Source organism: Periplaneta americana, chromosome 8 (genome assembly GCF_040183065.1).
Source record: "Periplaneta americana isolate PAMFEO1 chromosome 8, P.americana_PAMFEO1_priV1, whole genome shotgun sequence".
NCBI lineage: Eukaryota > Metazoa > Arthropoda > Insecta > Blattodea > Blattidae > Periplaneta > Periplaneta americana.
In genome coordinates, this window is record NC_091124.1 from 18,948,284 (window position 1) to 18,973,830 (window position 25,547).

At 35.1% G+C, this 25,547-nt stretch overlaps 1 protein-coding gene across 8 annotated transcripts in view; it reads right to left on the reverse strand.

Annotated features, from left to right (window-relative positions):
* pyd (zonula occludens-like protein polychaetoid) overlaps positions 1-25,547 on the reverse strand; it is a 793,103-nt gene that overhangs the window by 247,362 nt on the left and 520,194 nt on the right. Inside the window, exon 2 of one of the 8 annotated variants that reach the window (XM_069832501.1) lies at positions 6,880-7,129. The exons of the other annotated variants lie outside the window; for them this stretch is intronic. Coding sequence (XP_069688602.1) covers positions 6,880-6,906 — 27 coding nt within the window. The 5' untranslated portion in view covers positions 6,907-7,129. The remainder of the gene's footprint in view (positions 1-6,879; positions 7,130-25,547) is intronic. 8 annotated transcript variants of the gene reach the window in all.

A 25,547-nucleotide genomic window follows, 5' to 3' on the forward strand; every position in this document is an offset into this window, starting at 1 on the left:
ATGGCTTCCACTTCCCCTACTTGCTGTGGACAGAGTTCATCTGCCAATATAATTAAACATCGCTTGATAAATTCACCTTCGTTGAATGTTTTCAATTCCTTTGCAATATCGTGGCAAATTTTGTAGCTAATTCTCATAGCCGGTTCACTAAGTGCATTATTGTCATCCTGTTAATATATAATATAATATAATACAATATAATATAATATAATATAAAATAAAATAATGTAATCCGATGCGATGCGATATATGATATGATATATGATATGATATGATATATGATATATGATATATGATACGACCATAAATTAATACAACTTAAAGAAAATGTTTCTCAAATAGATACTCTAATATAATGTACCTGAGAAACATTTTCTTTAAGTTGTATTAATTTTCTCAAATAGATACTCTAATATAATGTACCTGAGAAACATTTTCTTTAAGTTGTATTAATTTATGGCGTTCATTACCAACATATTTGTCATATTCAGTAGCATGTTGTAAAGAATAATGTCGTTGGATATTGAACCTCTTAATCAGTTGGAGTGTTTTATGCCAAATTAAACACTTTGCTAATCCACTGCTCTCTACCAAAAAGAACTCCTCCTCCCATGATACATTAAAAGCATTGGGAGTAGCGGGACGCTTTAGTGTATGAGCGGAAGCTCCGTCTTCAAAGTTCGCCATCATACTTCAGAGTCACCACTGCACCGACACTGAATGACGTACAGTATGCATACGTCAGAGCGCTCGCAAGACCCGCTCTTTAAAGCACACAGCGCTCATTTCTCAGAATCTCGTAATGTGCCCAGCCCTGGCGTAAGGCGACCTCCTCCTAACATTCATTATTCTTCCATTTCACAGCGACAAATTGTATGTGTTCTGAAGTGTGGAATTCTCTCCTTTCAAACGAAAATAGCACTTCTTTAACATCCGATTCCGCTCTTATTTTACAAAGAGATGGTATTCGCTACCACCTCCAACAACGAGACGGTATTTCTATCAGTTTCTCCTTTCACATTTTTAATAAGATTACGTTTATTTTCTCTACTTATAGAATCAAATTACATACATTTTCTAGCAAACCATCTTCCTTTCTTATACGATAACGTCATTTATTTTTTAATACTGAACCGTCTCCACTTTCACAAGAAAACAAAATGGTACGTTTTCTAACACAGTTTGCTCTCTTTCATTTTGCAAGGTGAAGTTTTCCATCATTCATTCCTTTCGTCTCTTACAAATAAACAACTTTCGTCTCAACTTCTACAAGGAAACAGAATTCTTTCTTCCTCACCTCTTATTCCATAAAATAATAGAAACTGTTTTGTATAAGTATGTGACATGTTTTATCGTCGATTCAAGTCTTCTTTATTTAGAAAATACGCGTAACAATCTTTTCCCCTCTCTTCTCTTATAAGAAGATGAAATTCATATTTTATTTTCAATTATTCTCCATTTTTAGAACAAAACAAAAACCGTTTCTCTCTCTTCCTTATAAGACGACGATATTTGTTTTCTATCCTCAATTCTTCTTTTTCTGTTAAAAGACAGCACTAGTTTTCGATTACTGACTGCCCTCTTTCTTACAATGAGATGATACTGTATTATTGTTTCTTTTCTTTTATGCAGCGATATGACGTTTGTCTTCTATAGTTGATTTTTCTTCTTTTTCTTTTACAGTAAGATGGCACAATTTTTTTTAAATTTCATGGCACTTATTTCCTATGATTGATTGTTATTTTTACAATGGGATAGCACTTGATTTCTACCGTTCATTATAATAGTTTTGGTAGCACTTGTTTCTATCGTTGATCCTGATTTCTTTATTGTGATATGACACTTGTTCCCTTAGCTGATTATTCTCTTTTTGCAGTGAGGTGACGATCTTCCTCTATTTTTGATTGTAGATTTACCAAAGACACGGCACTTTACTTGTCGTTGATAGTTTTCTTTTTAGTGTTTTGTTTAACTTTCTTACAATGAGATGGCACTTGCTTCCTATCGTTGATTGTTGTTTTTTTTACGAGACAGCACTTCTTTTCTACCACCGATTATCTTTTCTACAATGAGATAGTACTTATTTTCCACCGCAGATTGTTATATTTTTATAATGAGATGACACTTGTTTTCTACCGTAGATTTTTATATATTTTACAATGAGATGATACTTGTTTTCTACCGTAGATTTTTATATATTTTACAATGAGATGATACTTGTTTTCTACCGTAGATTTTTTATTCTTTTTACAATGAGATGACACTTGTTTTCTACAGTAGATTTTGATATTTTTTACAGTGAGATAACACGTGTTTTCTACCATAGTTTTTTATTTTTTACAGTGAGATGACACTTGTTTTCTACTGTAGATTTTGATATTTTTACAGTGAGATAACACTTGTTTTCTACCGTAGATTTTGATATTTTTTACAGTGAGATGTCACTTGTTTTCTACCGTAGATTTTTAATTTTTTTACAATGAGATGACACTTCTTTTCTAACGTAGATTTTTATTTTTTTACTGTGAGATGACACTTGTTTTCTACCGTAGATTTTTATATTTTTTACAATGAAATGGTACTTGTTTTCTACCGTAGATTTTTTTTATTTTTTTTTTACAATGAGATGACACTTATTTTCTACCGTAGATTTTTATTCTTTTACAGTCAGATGACACTTGTTTTCTACTGTAGATTTTTATATTTTTACAATGAAATGATACTTGTTTTCTACCGTAGATTTTTTATTTTTTTACAATGAGATGACACTTCTTTTCTAACGTAGATTTTTATTTTTTTACTGTGAGATGACACTTGTTTTCTACCGTAGATTTTTATATTCTTTACAATGAAATGGTACTTGTTTTCTACCGTAGATTTTTTTTATTTTTTTTTACAATGAGATGACACTTATTTTCTACCGTAGATTTTTATTCTTTTACAGTCAGATGACACTTGTTTTCTACTGTAGATTTTTATACTTTTACAATGAAATGATACTTGTTTTCTACCGTAGATTTTTTTTTTTTTTACAATGAGATGACACTTGTTTTCTAACGTAGATTTTTATATTTTTTACAATAAGATGATATTTCTTTTCAACCGTAGATTTTTATATTTTTTACAATGAAATGATACTTGTTTTCCACCGTAGATTTTTTATTTTTTTTACAATGAGATGACACTTGTTTTCTGCCGTAGATTTATATATTTTTTACAGTGAGATGACACTTGTTTTCTACCGTAGTTTTTTATATTTTTACAGTGAGATGACACTTGTTTTCTACCGTAGATTTTTATATTTTTTACAGTGAGATGACACTTGTTTTCTACCATAGATTATTATATTTTTTACAGTGAGATGACACTTGTTTTCTACCGTAGATTATTATATTTTTTACAGTGAGATGACACTTGTTTTCTACCGTAGATTTTATATTTTTTTAAATGAGATAGCACTTCTTTTCTACTGTAGATTTTTATATTTTTTACAATGATATGACACTTGCTTTCTACCGCAAATTGTTATATTTTTTACAATGATATGACACTAGTTTTCTGCTGTTAATTGTTATATCTTTACAATGAGACAGCACTTCCTTTCTACCGCTGATTGAATCCTTGAATGAGAGGGCATTTGTTTCCTACCGCTGATTGCTTTATTTTTTACAATGAGATAGCACTCGCTTTCTCCCATTGATTGTTATCTTTCTTACAATGAGACAGCATTTGTTTTCAACCGCTGATTGTTATTTTTTTTAATTGAGATGACACTTGTTTTCTACCGTCGATTCTGAGCTCTTCTACAATGAAATAACACTTCTTTTCTATCGTTGATAGCTGTTATCTTTTTTAATGGGATAGCACTCCTTTTTCTACCGCTGATTATCTTTCTTACAATGAGATAACACTTGTTTTCTACCACTGTTTGTTATCTTTCTTACAATGAGACGACACGTTTTCAACCGCTGACTGCTACTTTTCTTTTTTAATGAGATGACACTTGTTTCTATTGTTAATTTTTATCTTTTCTACTATGAAAAAGCACTTCTTTTCTATCACTGACAGTTATCCCTTTTACAATGAAATATCACTTCGTTCCTTCCGTTGTTCACTTTCAACAATGAGATAACTAAAGAGTATAAAAATGTATTTCGCACTCCTAGAACAATATTGTTATAACTCCCAAGAATTGAATTTTGAATTACACGTAATCTTTATTTAATCCTCTATTAGTGTATTATGTAGCTAATCGACGATGTATGCAATGGAGGGTGAAAGGAACTGGCCACCCTACCCCATTATCTCCTGGCCTAGTTGTCTCATAAGTGTTTGCTATGTTGGTATTATTTCTGAGGTTCAGACCTGTCTTCGGACAGTTGACTAAACAACAACAATCAAACAGTAGAACTGTCGTATCTCTAAGTTCAAGGACAAAGTCTGCAGGACTCATATTGGTACTTGGTAATCCTGAGTTTTCATAGGACTTTGAAATGTTTATCTTCCATTTACTCAAAACTAACTTTTGGTAATTACGAATAGTATTGTTCTGAGGGTGCGATTCACTTTTACACTTAAGCTTTGCTGATTTTAAGCACTTTTCCTATATTTTTTTCGAACTACTTGCTTCCATGCCCAAATAGTTCAAATGTGATTTTTAAATAGTTTTAGAGGATACATTTTATGCAAAGTTCCTGTATGTGTACATAGTTAGTCAATTAAAAACAAGTTAGTAAAAAAAAAACGATATATTTAAATTTAGAAACAGAAAAAGCATTCTGGGAAAATCTACCAATCAATACAGTATTTTACAGTGAAGCTTCTATTATCGTTGCTTCTACCAACAGTCGTTTTTGTCGAATGCTGTACGAGTACATTTCTCCTGATAACTAAAATTCGCGCAAACTCGAGCATTCAGCCAAGCGCTCGACTGAACCTGAATGTTGAAGTTAAGTAATCGCGGAAGTTAATTTGACCGCATGCAGCCACCATAATGTAAATAGCCAACGTGTGGTTACGAGAATTTTATTTCTGTACGTGATTATGGCATTCTATGCTGTTCTCTAGGCCCACTATCCTTGTTGTGTATGCATTAAAAGAGTCTCAGCGTTAATTTTAATCTTAAAGCCCGAAAAAAAAAAAAAAAAACATAAGATTCTGTGTTAAATGCTATCTTTAGTATTTATTATGACATTTAGACTGAAGTCTTAATTATAGGTCCAAGAATGAATCTAATTGATTTACCTACTTTTATTCAATTAAATATAATTCCAAGCAAGCGCCATACAGCCAATCAACCAGCTCACTGACACTCGATTGACCTCTAAGAATCTGATTATACTGATAGCACAGTCGAGTATATACAGTCACGAAGCTCAATACGTAAGGAATATGCATCCATAGATAGTTGCTAACCACTAGGATCGCTACTATCGCCTCGTCACATATAATGGCAAACAGTACCGCCACAGTCTATTGTTCCTAATACCCTCATCAACTCAAGCTTCGTGACTGTATAGTGGGTTATTTTACGACGCTTTATCAACAGCTTACGTTATTTAGCATCTGAATGAGATGAAGGTGAGAATGCCGGTGAAATGAGTCCGGGGTTCAACACCGAAAGTTACCCAGTATTTGCTCATATTGGGTTGAGGGAAAACCCCGGAAAAAACCTCAACCAGGTAACTTGCCCCGACCGGGAATCGAGCCCGGGCCACCTGGTTTCGCGGCCAGACGCGCTAGCCGTTTACTCCACAAGTGTGGACTCGTGACTGTATATACTAGACTGTGCTGATAGTGCATAGAATGGTAAATCTTAAGTTTAATGTTAAAAACCTACACTCATGCATATGGGTATAACCTCAAATGATTATTTTTTTTCTATAATCATTTGTTTTATTCCTACCATCTCTGGTTCATTCAGTAACGGTAGAGAAAACATGAATTCTGCTATTGATTAATGGCGGTTTATTATGTTGCTATAACCTGAAATGTTCAGTTGTTTTTAAATAAATTAAATTTAAGAAATTCGCGTTGCTCTCCTTGCTAAAAGAGTAATAGAATTTGTGTGTTTGACGAAGATCAAAGAGGTAAGTCACTGACATCAACATGAACATCATGATTATATTTTTAAAATTCCAATCAAAATGACATCTTTCTCGCAACGGAATTATCCACTGCCTGCTGGATCATATCCTATGGCTGCTTATACTGCCTTTCCAATCAACGCTTATGCGCGAGTAGCCGCTAGATGGCAGGTAGTGACTTTGCATATACTGATAATGTTAATAGTGGTGGACACTGCCTGCCATCTCGCTGCAAAAGAACTGTGATTGAGCAGGCAGTTTACGCAGCAATAGGATGCGATCCAGCAGGCAGTGGAATTATCTCACTGAATACAATTCGTGCTTGATATTTTCTCTGTGATTATTCAATTGAGCTTCTAAACTCATGTATGTTGTCATAAGATAATTTTTCTCGACATTGTCTCGAAAAAAAATGTATCATTACATTAAATTATTGAGAAACTATCAGCACTCGTTGTATTATAGACGATAGTGTTAGGAGAATATATTTTTTATGGTGCGGTACACTTAATTTTATTCGTGGTTATGTATGAGACAAAAAGTGATTTACATGTGGCATAGATTTAAAATGATTCGATTTTCTCTCGTTTCGATAATAGTCGAAGTTCTGCCACGATAATTGAAGCTTCACTGTATTCGATAGGGCTTACCAGGATTTCAACATGGGTCGCCGACATCACAGGATGAACTAGCAATTCTTCTTACGGCGTGCCACAGATTTGTGTAAGCTACTTGGAGGTAACAAGAGAACATCGTGAAGCCCATTAAATGAACTCGCATGCGGAGAGTTTACCTTGTTCAAGTTGGTGTAGAACTTCATGGGGCAGGTCGAGCTGTGCCGGTGATTATCTCAAAGCCTCCTCCAGTTCGAGTCCTTCACACCACATAACTGCACTCAACTGGCACTGATCATTACACCACGACGTCGCCTCTCAATAATTCAGACTTGCGTGCAGGAGTCGGATATTTACGAGGATCGTAAAACTGAACAACGCACCACTGACCTCACTCGACGAATCGATTGGACTGAAGACTTCTCAAATCTGATACCAGGCAAAGAAAAAAAAAGGGGGGGAGGGAGAAAAACAGATAACATATAACTTTAATTTACTTTTGACACATCTTTATACATGGAATTATGACGAACGGATCCTAGATGCCTGAACACCGCGAATTTCATTGGTATTATCGGAAATAAATTCCATAGCATTCCGATACTTCATAGCTACACCGCTGTCCGTAAATACCGCGGTTTATACTACTTGAGAGTGGAGAAAGAAAATTTTCCTTCCAAAGTTGATTATTACTTTTTGTCAAAGTTGTTGTTGGTTATTTAAAAACGCCGTATCAAACACTAGGTTATATCCACAGTATAAGCTAGAAAATAAATAATTGTCTCAAAAATGCTCAAACGTAAAATTACATAGGTTGGATAAAAAGTAATGGCAACACTGCTGTCACGTGACGATGGTGCGTTCGAGAGTTGCCAGCTGTGTGGACATGAACAAGGACTGTTAGCTGAGTTAGTGCAGCCAGCGGCGACAGTACTCCATCAATCTATTGCAGTGTGTAGAACGTTCACTTTCATACAGATAGTGCGAGTGCCCTAGGACCATCCTTACAAAACTAGAGCAACGTTCCTGGATCAAAATTGAAATGGCACGAGGTCATGGTGCACAAGAATGTTTTCAGGGACTGCGTGAAGCATGTGGCGATGCAGCGTTGCCATATCGCACGGTTGCACGATGGGTTAAAGCGTTCCGGGAAGGCCTTGTTGCACCGGTACCAAAGGGAAGGTGACGACTTTCTTGGACGAATCGTCGCTATGGACGAAACCTGGACTCGCTCGTATGAATCAAACCTGAAACGCCAATCAAATGAATGGAAGTATCCTGGTTCACCTCGTCCAAAGAAAGTGCGCCCTACACAAAGTGCTGTGAAGGAGATGTTCATTGTGGCGTATGACATTAATGGGGTAATACTGCACCACGCTGTATCTCCAAGGCAGGCGGAAAACGCGGACTACTGGAACATCCACCGTACTCACCCGATATGATCCATGCGATTACGATCTTTTCACCAAAGTGAAAGAACCACTGCGAGGGACCCGGTACAATACCAGAGATGAACTTATCCGTGCTTTATGGCGGTCAATACGGAACATCAACAAAGATGGACGCGCTGATGGTGTACGACGCCTTCCAAACATTTGGCAAAAGGTAATAAATAAGGGGGGCGACTATATAGAAGGTGCGTAAATGTTGTACCCCTGCGAATAAAGCCATGTCAGAAATATCGAACTGTTGCCATTACTTTTTATCCAACCCTAGTATATTTGTGCAAATTGCGAAAAAAAAATTGTGCAATATTATAAATAATTCTACAGAAAGATAAAATTAATAAAGTATGGAGAAACAGAAAGTTGTGTAATTTTTTCCTTGTAGTTTTATTACTTTCACTCCAGCTTACTACACTGTATATATACTTACGCAAGTAAATCATTACACTTAGGTATGTTTAGAATCAATTACTGCTGAATTTACATCACATTAAAATACGTTATTTTATGGGCAGTCTAAATATTGAAATTCTTTACTAGTACGCCCTTCAAGATTTATTGTTAGCAGATTGCTAACTCTTTTTACTGACAGGTGGATTCTAATTTCAGTTTTTACAAGATTCAGGCAATTGAATTCTCGCTCACAATTTACAGTATGTGTTGAAATTATATAAATCAATTAGAAGAAACTGTTCACTTAACTTACATGAATTGCACCGACTCTTTGAAATTCATTCCTGAACAAATTTTGCTCAATATCTTTTTTAACATTGCCCATGCAATTAGCATTTCATTTGAATTCAGATTAGTTCAACACACATCTCTGAATTCATTTTCTCCATTACCATCTTCGTTTCTGAAGTCCAATGTGATTGTCACATTTTTGTACATTTACATTTAAATTTTGTTGCATTTCTAGAAGTCGAGTAGCAAAATGCGACAAATGCGACTGTGGTTTAAATCCTGGTTATATCGCGTTACAAAAAAAATCCTTCCAAAGTTCATTATTACTATTCCTATAGGCCTACATTTATATTTAATTTTCTTGCATTGTCGTTTTAGGTCTGCTTTCATTTTCTATTGTTTCAATTTTGCTGCTATTTTGTAATATGATAGTGTTCTTGTTCTTTTCACTTTTCCTTTAATTTCATTGCTTGAATGTCTTAGCGATTAGGGATCTGTGGTTAGGGCCAGGTTGTAGACGACCCTTCAGCATGTCGGCCAGACTAAGGCTTATTGTGCACACCGAATTATGGGAAGAATGAGGATGGTGTGTACCAACCCACCGGCCGCATGAGATCCCTCACCTGCTCAATCAATGGGCTCCCTACACCCCCGCCCTAAGTTCATACCGCCAAAATAACCAAGCAGCACATGATCCATTCCAACAGCCCTTCCAAGGTGTCGAAGCGCCCTCGAAAGTCCTGTTAAGAAATGAATTTTGACAGAGATATTTGGAAAGACTTGGAACCCAGAGGACGCCCTTCCCGTAAGCGGACGAAAACATGCATCATGACATGAATATGCCTATGGAATGAGATGATGAAGATGATGATATGTTATTAAATCTGAATTCTTTTTCTACAGGGAAGAGGAAGGGAAATGGACCGTAGCAATGAAAATTCCAATCCGGTATTTGCCTAAGTAAGTGTGGAAATCCACGGAAAAACCAAAGTCAGGTTGGTCGGTCCGGGGATTTGAACCGCGGACCTCCCGAATGCGACTCCGATGTGGAACGCATGACCCACCTCACTCGGTTTGAATGTCTTAGGCCTATATTACATTATCAAATTTCTGTGTCACAGAAGTTTGATAAAATATATGATAAAATCTTTTGTGCGAGATCGTGCGTATTTGCTTGGTTTCCGCACAAAACCAACCCGCGGTAAGTCTAAAATTCCACATTCAGTATTCCCAACCGAACACACATAACAATTTCCCTCTTCTTACCGCTTAAGTGACATATTCATTTTACTCCTTTAGGCTTTTAACATATTATTTTTAGAGAAGTTCAATATAGTAATAATTATAAATTGGAAACTTACCACTGCAATTTCACCTAAATTGCACTGCTAATTATTGTTTTTAAATATTTGCAAAAATTAAGTAAACTCTACATCTCCACTAAAGTTACTACATTTCGTGTTGCATGTAACATTAAGGAAGCCGTTTATTTTAAGTTCGCATTTATAGACTGGGGGAAAAAAAGACAGACGTATATCACGGCCTGCTGGAGTATAGTAAACACAGAAAACATTTTAAAGCAATAATGTTGAAGATAGATATTTTTGTTTTCCAAAATTGCCGTCATTGAACAGAAACCAAGATGGAGATTTCATTGCAACTAATTAGAAATTCCTCTTTTAGGTATGTAATAAACGATCTTCGCACAAAATAATGTACGATACACGAGCGGTATGTTTTCTTTCAATTCTTGGAAATTAAAAAAGCTCAACTACGTTTCGCTTTTTCAAACTTTTCCTCGAACATGAAAACTTCAACATACCGCTCTTGTAACGCATATTACTATTACAGTGTAATATAGCATCTTTGATCACATCTAGCTGTGACATAGTTCTGTGATGAAAATTATGGTCATCATCATACCTTTGATAAAATCTGTGACTGAGAAGAACGAAAATGGTGGACATTAAGTACACGTGGTCTGTGAAATCCCCAAAACGTTTTATATCACATTATAATTCACGTGAAATGTTTCATCATCCATTATTAAATACTTGGTATATATAGGATTTCACATCTTCATACTGAAGTTCTCTCAGTAGAGCTTGATTGATTGATTCCTTTTGTATCTTTTCTCTCTACTCCAAATCGTCGGCTTAAAGTGTAAACCTGCTGACTAACAAAAAGGAAATTTTACAGGGGGAACAAAAAACTGAGTACAATTTAACTCTGAAACCTCACCACTTGTACTTTGGATTTGTTCCCCTGTAAAATTTCCTTTTTGTTGCTTAGCAGGTTTACACTCCAAGCCGACGAAATACATTTTACATTTCATTTCTTCTTTAGTATTAATGCAATAATCATTACTGCATATTTTACAGTTTCAACAAGAATAAATCTATTGCGGATTCATTACAGAACTGTGATGAAAGTTTTTTGACATAGTGTAATATAGTCAAAATCTTACATTTGATCATATATATTTAACCAAAAATTGTATCATATTCTATCATATAGAAATGTTATAGTGTAATATAGGCCTTATATTACGTATTTGTGAGCTGGTAGAGTGTAAGAAATAGTAATATGCGTTACAAGAGCGGTATGTTGAAGTTTTCATGTTCGAGGAAAAGTTTGAAAAAGCGAAACGTAGTTGAGCTTTTTTAATTTCCGAGAATTGAAATAAAACATACCGCTCGTGTATCGTACATTATTTTGTGCGAAGATCGTTTATTACATACCTGAAAGAGGAATTTCTAATTAGTTGCAATAAAATCTCCATCTTGGTTTCTGTTCAATGACGGCAAATTTGCAAAACAAAAATATCTATCTTCAACATTGTTGCTTTAAAATGTTTTCTGTGTTTACTATACTCCAGCAGGCCGTGATATACGTCTGTCTTTTTTTTCCCCCAGTCTATGATGAGTCTGGAATCTTGTTGATTTTTTCACGGCTTCCTTAATGTTACTTGCATCACGAATGCAGTAACTTTAGTGGAGTTGTAGAATTTACTTAATTTTTGCAAATATTTAAAAACAATCATTAACAGTGCAATTTATGTGAAATTGCAGTGGTAAGTTTCCAATTTATAATTATTACTATATTGAACGTCTCTAAAAATAATACGTTAAAAGCCTAAAGCAGTAAAATCAATATGTCACTTAAGCGGTAAGAAGAGGGAAATTGCTATGTGTGTTAGGTTGGGAATAGTGAATTTGGAATTTTAGACTTTCCGCGGATTGGTTTTGTGCGGAAACCAAGCAAATACGCACGATCTCGCACAAAAGTAATATGGCTTTCACTCCACCAGTATAAAAAATAAATAAATACCGGGATGAAGGAATGATTAAAAAATAAATACATTGATAAATAAATAAATAAATAAATAAATAAATAAATAAATAATGGACCAAAATAGTGCAAATATTGAATATCGAACATTAATATTACTAGCAGTTTGTGTAACTGGTTGCCTAACTTCGTATCTTCCACCGACTCGCATTTCAATACAAAAGCCCGCACAATTCATAACAAACCAGCGAGCAACATCCGTCTCTTCAGGCGTGTTTTAACGCCCTATGACCATTTCGGCATGACAGTAACGCACATTAATATTCGAGCCAATAATTCGTAGCGTTTCGGCCCTCCGGGTATGTGCAGGTACATGACAGGCAGCAGTGCTCTGGTTGCTGCTATCGGGGACAGCACGATTTATCACAAGTTATTAAATGCGAAGAGTTCATCGCCACGGCTCCAACAGTAGGTTGCCGACTACGAACCTCGTGAACTCGTGTTCAAGTGCCGGCAGGAAAAACAGAAACATACAGGGTGGAAGGGAACCTACTACATTAATTCACAGAGGTAATAGATGAAGTCAATATGAACTTCTGTCAAATAAGATTTTGATACGTCCAATAGTTTTGACAGTATCAAATGTGACGTGTTGCAACGCTGCAAAGAGTATCATACTCCTTGAGGTCATTGCACTGTGATGGGGGTGAGTGTAACTGCAATCATCCACTCCGCAAGACTCGCGAGAGGAGAATGTAAACAAAAACGTCTCACCACTCATCAATAGGGCCGTGACATCAATATATTTGTGTTAGTTTGAGGTCTACTGAAGGTAAACACACACCGCCGGACAGAATGTAGTCAACATGATTCAAGTACAGGCAGCGAAAGCGAATTTGACACACGCCTAAGCAAGCACGTTCCGTGTTTTGTATACGATTATTACTTATTATAAAATCAAGACGATATAATCATTGTACTGTATAATAAGGGTTAATGTCGGAAAGGTCTGAAATGCTGGTGAGGTTTAAAATAATTGTTGCAAATCAAACTTAAATTGTCACAAATGTGGTAAAACATAAGTCTGAAAGATTTTTTTTTTTTTTAATTTAGAGTGTTAGTTTGAGGTCTACTGAAGGTAAACACACGACGCCGGACAGAATGTAGTCAACATGATTCAAGTACAGGCAGCGAAAGCGAATTTGACACACGCCTAAGCAAGCACGTTCCGTGTTTTGTATACGATTATTACTTATTATAAAATCAAGACGATATAATCATTGTACTGTATAATAAGGGTTAATGTCGGAAAGGTCTAAAATGCTGGTGAGGTTTAAAATAATTGTTGCAAATCAAACTTAAATTGTCACAAATGTGGTAAAACATAAGTCTGAAAGATTTTTTTTTTTTTTAATTTAGAGTGTTAGTTTGAGGTCTACTGAAGGTAAACACACGACGCCGGACAGAATGTAGTCAACATGATTCAAGTACAGGCAGCGAAAGCGAATTTGACACACGCCTAAGCAAGCACGTTCCGTGTTTTGTATACGATTATTACTTATTATAAAATCAAGACGATATAATCATTGTACTGTATAATAAGAGTTAATGTCAGAAAGGTCTAAAATGCTGGTGAGGTTTAAAATAATTGTTGCAAATCAAACTTAAATTGTCACAAATGTGGTAAAACATAAGTCTGAAAGATTTTTTTTTTTTTTAATTTAGAGTGTTAGTTTGAGGTCTACTGAAGGTAAACACACGACGCCGGACAGAATGTAGTCAACATGATTCAAGTACAGGCAGCGAAAGCGAATTTGACACACGCCTAAGCAAGCACGTTCCGTGTTTTGTATACGATTATTACTTATTATAAAATCAAGACGATATAATCATTCTACTGTATAATAAGAGTTAATGTCAGAAAGGTCTAAAATGCTGGTGAGGTTTAAAATAATTGTTGCAAATCAAACTTAAATTGTCACAAATGTGGTAAAACATAAGTCTGAAAGATTTTTTTTTTTTTTTTAATTTAGAGTGTTAGTTTGAGGTCTACTGAAGGTAAACACACGACGCCGGACAGAATGTAGTCAACATGATTCAAGTACAGGCAGCGAAAGCGAATTTGACACACGCCTAAGCAAGCACGTTCCGTGTTTTGTATACGATTATTACTTATTATAAAATCAAGACGATATAATCATTGTACTGTATAATAAGGGTTAATGTCGGAAAGGTCTAAAATGCTGGTGAGGTTTAAAATAATTGTTGCAAATCAAACTTAAATTGTCACAAATGTGGTAAAACATAAGTCTGAAAGATTTTTTTTTTTTTTTAATTTAGAGTGTTAGTTTGAGGTCTACTGAAGGTAAACACACGACGCCGGACAGAATGTAGTCAACATGATTCAAGTACAGGCAGCGAAAGCGAATTTGACACACGCCTAAGCAAGCACGTTCCGTGTTTTGTATACGATTATTACTTATTATAAAATCAAGACGATATAATCATTGTACTGTATAATAAGAGTTAATGTCAGAAAGGTCTAAAATGCTGGTGAGGTTTAAAATAATTGTTGCAAATCAAACTTTAATTGTCACAAATGTGGTAAAACATAAGTCTGAAAGATTTTTTTTTTTTTAATTTAGAGTGTTAGTTTGAGGTCTACTGAAGGTAAACACACGACGCCGGACAGAATGTAGTCAACATGATTCAAGTACAGGCAGCGAAAGCGAATTTGACACACGCCTAAGCAAGCACGTTCCGTGTTTTGTATACGATTATTACTTATTATAAAATCAAGACGATATAATCATTGTACTGTATAATAAGAGTTAATGTCAGAAAGGTCTAAAATGCTGGTGAGGTTTAAAATAATTGTTGCAAATCAAACTTAAATTGTCACAAATGTGGTAAAACATAAGTCTGAAAGATTTTTTTTTTTTTAATTTAGAGTGTTAGTTTGAGGTCTACTGAAGTTAACACACGACGCCGGACAGAATGTAGTCAACATGATTCAAGTACAGGCAGCGAAAGCGAATTTGACACACGCCTAAGCAAGCACGTTCCGTGTTTTGTATACGATTATTACTTATTATAAAATCAAGACGATATAATCATTGTACTGTATAATAAGGGTTAATGTCGGAAAGGTCTAAAATGCTGGTGAGGTTTAAAATAATTGTTGCAAATCAAACTTAAATTGTCACAAATGTGGTAAAACATAAGTCTGAAAGATTTTTTTTTTTTATTTAGAGTGTTAGTTTGAGGTCTACTGAAGGTAAACACACGACGCCGGACAGAATGTAGTCAACATGATTCAAGTACAGGCAGCGAAAGCGAATTTGACACACGCCTAAGCAAGCACGTTCCGTGTTTTGTATACGATTATTACTTATTATAAAATCAAGACGATATAATCATTGTACTGTATAATAAGGGTTAATGTCGGAAAGGTCTAAAATGCTGGTGAGGTTTAAAATAATTGTTGCAAATCAAACTTAAATTGTCACAAATGTGGTAAAACATAAGTCTGAAAGATTTTTTTTTTTTTAATTTAGAGTGTTAGTTTGAGGTCTACTGAAGGTAAACACACGACGCCGGACAGAATGTAGTCAACATGATTCAAGTACAGGCAGCGAAAGCGAATTTGACACACGCCTAAGCAAGCACGTTCCGTGTTTTGTATACGATTATTACTTATTATAAAATCAAGACGATATAATCATTGTACTGTATAATAAGGGTTAATGTCGGAAAGGTCTAAAATGCTGGTGGGGTTTAAAATAATTGTTGCAAATCAAACTTAAATTGTCACAAATGTGGTAAAACATAAGTCTGAAAGATTTTTTTTTTTTTTTAATTTAGAGTGTTAGTTTGAGGTCTACTGAAGGTAAACACACGACGCCGGACAGAATGTAGTCAACATGATTCAAGTACAGGCAGCGAAAGCGAATTTGACACACGCCTAAGCAAGCACGTTCCGTGTTTTGTATACGATTATTACTTATTATAAAATCAAGACGATATAATCATTGTACTGTATAATAAGAGTTAATGTCAGAAAGGTCTAAAATGCTGGTGAGGTTTAAAATAATTGTTGCAAATCAAACTTAAATTGTCACAAATGTGGTAAAACATAAGTCTGAAAGATTTTTTTTTTTTTTAATTTAGAGTGTTAGTTTGAGGTCTACTGAAGGTAAACACACGACGCCGGACAGAATGTAGTCAACATGATTCAAGTACAGGCAGCGAAAGCGAATTTGACACACGCCTAAGCAAGCACGTTCCGTGTTTTGTATACGATTATTACTTATTATAAAATCAAGACGATATAATCATTCTACTGTATAATAAGAGTTAATGTCAGAAAGGTCTAAAATGCTGGTGAGGTTTAAAATAATTGTTGCAAATCAAACTTAAATTGTCACAAATGTGGTAAAACATAAGTCTGAAAGATTTTTTTTTTTTTTTTAATTTAGAGTGTTAGTTTGAGGTCTACTGAAGGTAAACACACGACGCCGGACAGAATGTAGTCAACATGATTCAAGTACAGGCAGCGAAAGCGAATTTGACACACGCCTAAGCAAGCACGTTCCGTGTTTTGTATACGATTATTACTTATTATAAAATCAAGACGATATAATCATTGTACTGTATAATAAGGGTTAATGTCGGAAAGGTCTAAAATGCTGGTGAGGTTTAAAATAATTGTTGCAAATCAAACTTAAATTGTCACAAATGTGGTAAAACATAAGTCTGAAAGATTTTTTTTTTTTTTTAATTTAGAGTGTTAGTTTGAGGTCTACTGAAGGTAAACACACGACGCCGGACAGAATGTAGTCAACATGATTCAAGTACAGGCAGCGAAAGCGAATTTGACACACGCCTAAGCAAGCACGTTCCGTGTTTTGTATACGATTATTACTTATTATAAAATCAAGACGATATAATCATTGTACTGTATAATAAGAGTTAATGTCAGAAAGGTCTAAAATGCTGGTGAGGTTTAAAATAATTGTTGCAAATCAAACTTTAATTGTCACAAATGTGGTAAAACATAAGTCTGAAAGATTTTTTTTTTTTTTAATTTAGAGTGTTAGTTTGAGGTCTACTGAAGTTAACACACGACGCCGGACAGAATGTAGTCAACATGATTCAAGTACAGGCAGCGAAAGCGAATTTGACACACGCCTAAGCAAGCACGTTCCGTGTTTTGTATACGATTATTACTTATTATAAAATCAAGACGATATAATCATTGTACTGTATAATAAGGGTTAATGTCGGAAAGGTCTAAAATGCTGGTGAGGTTTAAAATAATTGTTGCAAATCAAACTTAAATTGTCACAAATGTGGTAAAACATAAGTCTGAAAGATTTTTTTTTTTTTTAATTTAGAGTGTTAGTTTGAGGTCTACTGAAGGTAAACACACGACGCCGGACAGAATGTAGTCAACATGATTCAAGTACAGGCAGCGAAAGCGAATTTGACACACGCCTAAGCAAGCACGTTCCGTGTTTTGTATACGATTATTACTTATTATAAAATCAAGACGATATAATCATTGTACTGTATAATAAGAGTTAATGTGAGAAAGGTCTAAAATGCTGGTGAGGTTTAAAATAATTGTTGCAAATCAAACTTAAATTGTCACAAATGTGGTAAAACATAAGTCTGAAAGATTTTTTTTTTTAATTTAGAGTGTTAGTTTGAGGTCTACTGAAGGTAAACACACGACGCCGGACAGAATGTAGTCAACATGATTCAAGTACAGGCAGCGAAAGCGAATTTGACACACGCCTAAGCAAGCACGTTCCGTGTTTTGTATACGATTATTACTTATTATAAAATCAAGACGATATAATCATTGTACTGTATAATAAGAGTTAATGTCAGAAAGGTCTAAAATGCTGGTGAGGTTTAAAATAATTGTTGCAAATCAAACTTAAATTGTCACAAATGTGGTAAAACATAAGTCTGAAAGATTTTTTTTTTTAATTTAGAGTGTTAGTTTGAGGTCTACTGAAGGTAAACACACGACGCCGGACAGAATGTAGTCAACATGATTCAAGTACAGGCAGCGAAAGCGAATTTGACACACGCCTAAGCAAGCACATTCCGTGTTTTGTATACGATTATTACTTATTATAAAATCAAGACGATATAATCATTGTACTGTATAATAAGGGTTAATGTCGGAAAGGTCTAAATTGCTGGTGAGGTTTAAAATAATTGTTGCAAATCAAACTTAAATTGTCACAAATGTGGTAAAACATAAGTCTGAAAGATTTTTTTTTTTAATTTAGAGTTTTGCATCACAGTTTTAGAATACCATATGCCGTACAATATTGCTTTCCGTAAATTTAACTGTTACATTAATTTATTTATCACATCTATTCCGTACCTTACTTTTATTTTATGTTGTTCGTCTGGTTTCGGTTGCTGCTGCAATGAACATTCATTTTCAAAGTTTCAAATTAAAATGACCGCCGAGTGTCGGATAGTATAACCTTGTATGCGGAAAAACTGCGTTCAACATCGGCTGAAACCAAAGGCGCATATGTAAAATGTTTCACATCATCCATTTCTACGTCAAGTTGATAACAATCGCACTTGTCATCTGACAGAACTCTTGCAATTCTGAATAATGAATTGAAACCACTTTTTTTTTATAACTGTGTTCATTTTCTCACGCATCTTTTTGCTTATATCATCTCGCAGACCATTCACTTTTGAGATGAGATTATTTGCTATCCAAATTTGCTCGACTAATTTCACAAAAGTCTTTTCGAGACATTCCATTGTAGAGGGGATAAATCCAAAATTAGATGAAATATATTCACACTGCTTTTTAATATTTGGGTCACCAAGAAGAGTTTGGGCATTACTTATGGAGCTGCATCGTTTCCGTCAAATATTTGTATGACTCCTTTTACCCTTATGTACAATGATTGTATTATCTTGATTTTATAATACGCAATAATCGTACACAAAACACGGAACGTGCTTGCTTAGGCGTGTGTCAAATTCGCTTCCGCTGCCTGTACTTGAAACACATCCGGCGTCGTGTGTTCATCTTCAATCGACCTCGAACTAATACAAATATATCGATGTCACGGCCCTGCTCATCAGATACGTTTCGATCAAATTTCTCTACATACGTAATACTTAACACATTGCTTAACATTACTAAATTAATTTATTTTTAATTTCTTCAAAGATAATAACTTTAATAGACATTGAGTAACAGAATGTGTATTAGTAATAATGTTGTCAAATGTAAAGGAATCTTTAATGGAAATAGTTTTGTTTTATAAGTATGTGCATTCTTTACTATTTTCTAATTACGCAAAAGGCAAAGAAATCCCAACCTCCATCGCTACGCTACCACATGTAGCTAGAGTCAACGGAAATTCGGAAGGCGGTCGTCTGCTAGCGTTTGCGTCGAGAGAGACAGATAGAGAGAGCAAGGCAGCATGCAACATTGCCATATCGTACTTCATGCCCACGTACAATACAAATAGAGCAGGAGAGAATTTAAGTTATCAAAAGACAATAATGACCTTAGCCGTTGATTACTGTAAGCATGGCACCAAAAAACCCTCTTTCCTTCACTAACAATATATTTTTTTTTTTTTACCACCAGGTTGTCTTTTCGACATTTCTGGTCTTCTCTTCTGGCTGACAAGTAAACCTTCAGATGGGGTAAAAAAACAAAGCCTTGCCTTTATTACCATTCGATTAAGCATTAAAACCAATGCAAAATACGTAAATTTTACAACTCGAACGCAGTGAACACCAGAGATCGCGACTAATCAAGATCAAGTTGACATGGGCTACTTAGATTGCAAACAACTATACCATGTAGCAATGCTAGACGCATGAGCGAAGACAGTACTGCTATAGACGCTGTCAGCTAGTTTGTACCTTGCAGTTTATTGTGTAATGTTATGTGCAAAGCTCGGAACTTGGGGACTTGTGTCTTTGAACGTGGCTAAGCGACCGGACTTCAATGTCAACAAACTCCCGCTTCCAGCACAGAGGTACTGTAAGGTCTGCTACAAAAGTGGTTCCTGGCTGGAACAACATAATGATAATATTATGATAGGTTGAAACATCTAATTTTATAGCATATATATAAATAAACATGCAAAATACATCAAATTTACAGTTCTGCTCTGTACATTTCATTACAGTGTATGACTACATGCATTCGAAGATTTTCGAACCCATAAATTCTTCGTCTGTTAGTTAAACATGATTTGAAACGAAGGAAACTTATTTCCACGTCATATGAAGTGACGGGAGCAAACTTTAATTTTTTAATTGTATTTATTTTAACTAGCTACCTAGTGAGTACAAATTGCATTTATAAAATAAAAATGTTTCTAGCCACTACCGTAAGAGCCAGGCTCGTGTACGGTGTGGTCTTGGTGAATAATATAACATAAAATTTACAAGGACAGTTTGCTAAATACATTAAGTAATTTAATTCAAACCAATAAATACAACACAAGAGCAAGAATAAAGAAGAAAGAGAAAACGAGAGAAAAATACACATTTAATATAAATTGACAATCCGACAGAAGCCAGTGATATTCAATAAAAACATTAATATAGTCGATAGAAATAAAAGGTAAAAAAAAGTACATTTGTTACTATTATATATCATGGATAATTTTACAAATTTCTTTTTTAAAAGTTTCAATTTTAAAAAATTTCAAATTTGGAAAATGGTTTGAAATACTGAATATTTTCACTGTCACTGTTTCCTGTTCGATTTTCAGCAGATCTCGTATCTGAGGAAGATAAGTATATCCTAAATTTTTCTCGCAAATAGTTTTCAATTAATGTATCACTACTAGGGAAGGTCCCTCTACGACTTGATCCATGGCTATGGACAAATTTTCAATCAATTTAAAGGACTGCAATGTCTTTCAATGAATGCCCGTTTCCAGCTCTAGTTTATGTGTGGCACAACTTACAAAATATAAACTCTGCATTAGAAGAAAATAATGTATCTCCTCAGAATTCCTCCACGAAATTCTGTACCTAAAATTTAAGAAATGTATTTTCAAACTTCCATAACACCCATTCGAATAACACGTAGCCTATTTTCTCATTCCTCAGACAGACCATTTACCTGTAATTCTCTTAATGTTATTGGCTTCGACATGACACAGTTTCTTCGTTCGTCTTCTTGCCATTAGATGTGACCACTTTCTTAGTACACACGACTGTCCCTGAGCTCTTGCAGCTTGAGCTTTGTGTACGCTGTACCTGTAACCTTACTAAAGCGCACGACATACAAGTCCCCAAGTTCCGAGCTTTGGTTATGTGCAGTGAGCTGAAGATGAACCCAGTGAATGTAGTGATTAAAATTCTGGATAAACTAAATGAAGAGGGTTATAAGGAGACAGAAGGAACTTGAAGTTGTTGATGATATATATGACTTATTAAAGAGTTATGAATCGGAAGCAGTTGAAGAAAGTCATACTCTGGACAATGATGAAAATGAACCACGAAATGATGATAATGACATGCCTCATGTACGAGAATGGGAGACTGAAAAAACAAATACTACATAAGAAGAGGAATCAAGTACTTCACAAAGTTCCGGTTCTCAATACGCTCCGTCCCCTCCCAAAACATCCCGAGTCATTGATTTTGAAGAAAAATGTAAGGTAATAGAGTATTGGATTCTGTCAGGTGTACCAACAAACAAAAAGAAAAAGTTTAACCATAGGTCATGGAGCAGTATGAAACATAAATTTACATGGTTAACACACGAAAGTCAACTCTACAAAATGAAGCACGCTGTCGAACAACAAAACGATGTTATGAATAAAATGAAAGAAGTGCACCGAAGAACATTTGAGGAATTCTGTATGCGGCGGTCGTCAAATGAAATTGTAAAAGAAAGTGACATAAAAAGAATTGCACTGACAACAGCTCGTGATTTATTAGGCATAGATCAGAAATACTTCAACGCAAGTCCTAATTGGTTGCATCGCTTTAAAACGCATTAGAAGACTGTCAGCCGCAAAATAACATCATATGTAACAAAGCGTCAGGTACGCGACAAGACAGCTCTTGAACAATCAATCCAAACCTTCAGACGTGAGTGCACACCACTTATGGACATGTACGATGATGATCATGTTTTTAATGCCGACGAATGTGGGTTCCATAAGGAAATGCCTTTCGGCAGAACATTAGAACGTCAAGGAACCAGTAAAGTGTATGGTGTCGTGCAATCCAAAGGGGCAACTACACATTCCTACACTATATTGCCGGTGGTTTCTAAAGCTGGAAAACTGATGCCAAAGTTACTACTGATTCTCCAAGAACCGAAAGGTATAAGTGCAAGAGTTGCGGAACGCATTTTCCAGAGTGACAACCTTGTAGTAAAATGGACGTCGTCGGGAAAAATGACCAAAGAAATATGGATAGAATTTTTACCAGAAATATTCCTCCCTAATTCTGCAACACGCAATCTTCTGCTTTTAGACTCATATGGTGTCCACTGCAACGAAAATACAATTAAGCAACTGTTAGAAGAAGGGGACTATGGTCTTGGAAAAACTAGTAGTGAAAATCATACCATCAAATACGACTTATGAGTTGCAACCTTTGGACAGGTACTTTTTTCGAATGTACAAGCATATGATTCGACACATTTCTCATAATGTAGATTTTGATGATTCATCTGATACATTACAACAACGCAACAATATACTGAAACTACAGTTGCTTGTTTACCAGCAGTTTCCTTCTCCACGATTCCAACAGGCGCATGGGTATGGTTGGGCGTTAGCTGGATTGGGATCCAGAAGTGGACAACGTTTTCAAAACACTACAGAGTACTGTATCCGAAATATACAAGGAATATGTATGATTTCTGCAAAATCAGCCTTTATAAAGTGAGGGCGGTGTACTGACAATTTGTGTTTCAACATTTTTTTGTTAGCTGTCACTGTTGTGCGACATATGTTTCTGGATAAAAAAAAAATCAGATTTTGGAATACGATGCATTAAGTAACATGATGACCACATCATCGTTTTCCTTCTTATGCATTAATCGCTAGTTGAAGGTGTGTTTTCTCGCTGCTTGAAGCCTCGTGTTCTGCGCTATGTATCGCACTTGATAATTACAGTCGAGTTACGAAATTTTAGGATTATTCATATTTTATTATGCTGATTCCAAAAATATAAGTTTCATTTTCATTGTGAAGGTTTACTTGTTAGTTGTAACCCACTTCTGAGGTTGGGGCGCCTGGAAGGCGGAGTTACATTACCCCGATGATATGATAAGATGATTATGATAATGTGGTGCCAAGAGAGATCTTAAATCTAAACTTAACCTAAATTCCAGACCATGGAAGAATACAGGAATAATCCTCTTTAAGGAAAAAATCCTGTGCTTTAACCGGGAATCGGACCCAGGACCTCATGAATTATAGCCAGAAGCTCTGACTACTAGACCATGAGGCTGGCTGGCTGTCTCACTAACAATATTCTTTGCACGGTTCTCAATCCCGCACCACATGCTTCTGCAGTTATTTCTTGCACGTTGACAACGTTGCAGCAAGCATCATGATGGCCGACAGCGTTCTGCTCGTCAACGTTTTTAAAATAATTATACATCTTAAACACCATTTCCCACTGCTAGTGCAGTACTCGTCTTTTTACAGTCTCTTCTTCCATTTATTTACCTTACACACAGAATATATGTTAGTTTTATTTGTTCAATGTATTGAAACACTCACACGTGAGCAAACGAACTCGAGAAACACTTGTTACAGACTGATTCCGATTGATTCTACTGTACAAGCATGTGACGACACATACCAGAAATGCTACGGCGCATATAGCAGACGACCGCCTTCCGAAATACCGTCGACTCTAGCAAGTTCTCTTACCCCCACCATAAGGTCCTTACTATAAACTACGGCGCACGCTTATATTTGGTTTCACGAGATAACGAATGACCTATACCCCTCTTCATAACATAGTAATATACGTTACAAGAGCGGTATGTTGACGTTTTCATGTTCGAGGGAAAAGATTGAAAAAGCGAAACGTAGTTGAGCTTTTTAAATTTCCGAGAACATGAAAACAAACATACCGCTCGTGTATCGTACATAATTTTGTGCGAAGATCGTTTATTACATACCTGAAAGACGAATTTCTAATTAGTTGCAATGAAATCTCCATCTTGGTTTCTGTTTAATGACGGCAACTTCGGAAAACCAAAATATCTTTCTTCAACATTGTTGCTATAAAATGTTTTCTGTGTTTACTATACTCCAGCAGGCCGTGATATACGTCTGTCTTTCCCCCCCCCCTCCCCAGTCTATAAATGCGAACTTAAAACAAACGGTAAGGTTATGTAATGATTTATTTTTCATTTTAATATTTTAACAATATTATTTATATAACATATTGCAGTAATAACATCGGCATCTGGAATCTTGTTGATTTTTTCACGGCTTCCTTAATGTTACTTGTATCAGGAATGCAATAAGTTACGTGGAGTAGTAGACTTTACTTAATGTTTGCAAATATTTAAAAACAATAATTAACATTGCAATTTAGGTGAAATTGCAGTGGCAAGTTTCCAATTTATAATTATTACTATGTTAAACGACTCTAAAAATAATATGTTAAAAGCCTAAAGCAGTAAAATGAATGTCGCGCTTAAGCGGTAAGAAGAGGGAAATTGTTATGTGTGTTACGTTGGGAATACTGAATGTGGTATTTCACACTTACCGCGTATTGGTTCTGTGCGGAAAACAAGCAAATACGCACGATCTCGCACAAAAGTTTTGTCAACTGTCTTAACCCTTAAATTGGCAAAACTTCATTTCTCACACTAGTTTATTAAACCGTGTCGGACTGTAAAGAAAACAACTATCGCAATGCCCATATGTTATATGATGTACAATATTATAGCATTGTGAAATTTTCGTTAAATTTAATTTTCCTACCAATTTTTTTTCTATTGTACTATTAAAATTATAGCATACTAGTGGCTTGTGCAGCAAATGCTGCAAACTAAGTTCATTAGACGTTCAAATAAACATTTTTCAGATTTATTTTCAATGAAGAATACCAGACATTCTGAAAGTTATTTGCTTCCATAATAATGAAAGATACTCTCTCTCGAGCCAATACTGAAGAGAACCACGCATATAAATATCTACACCACACCGCCATTAAATATATGAAAAAGACCTAACCCCACTTGATTAATAACTATAAAAATATTTGATTTTTAATAATATTATTATCTTACGTAAGTTTTATAGCTTTCAGTAACATATACTATATACTATATACTATATAGCCGCTACTCAGTAAAATATAGAAATCAAAATCTAATCTAAGTTATTCTCTACATCTACTTATGTAACCCCAAAACGTTT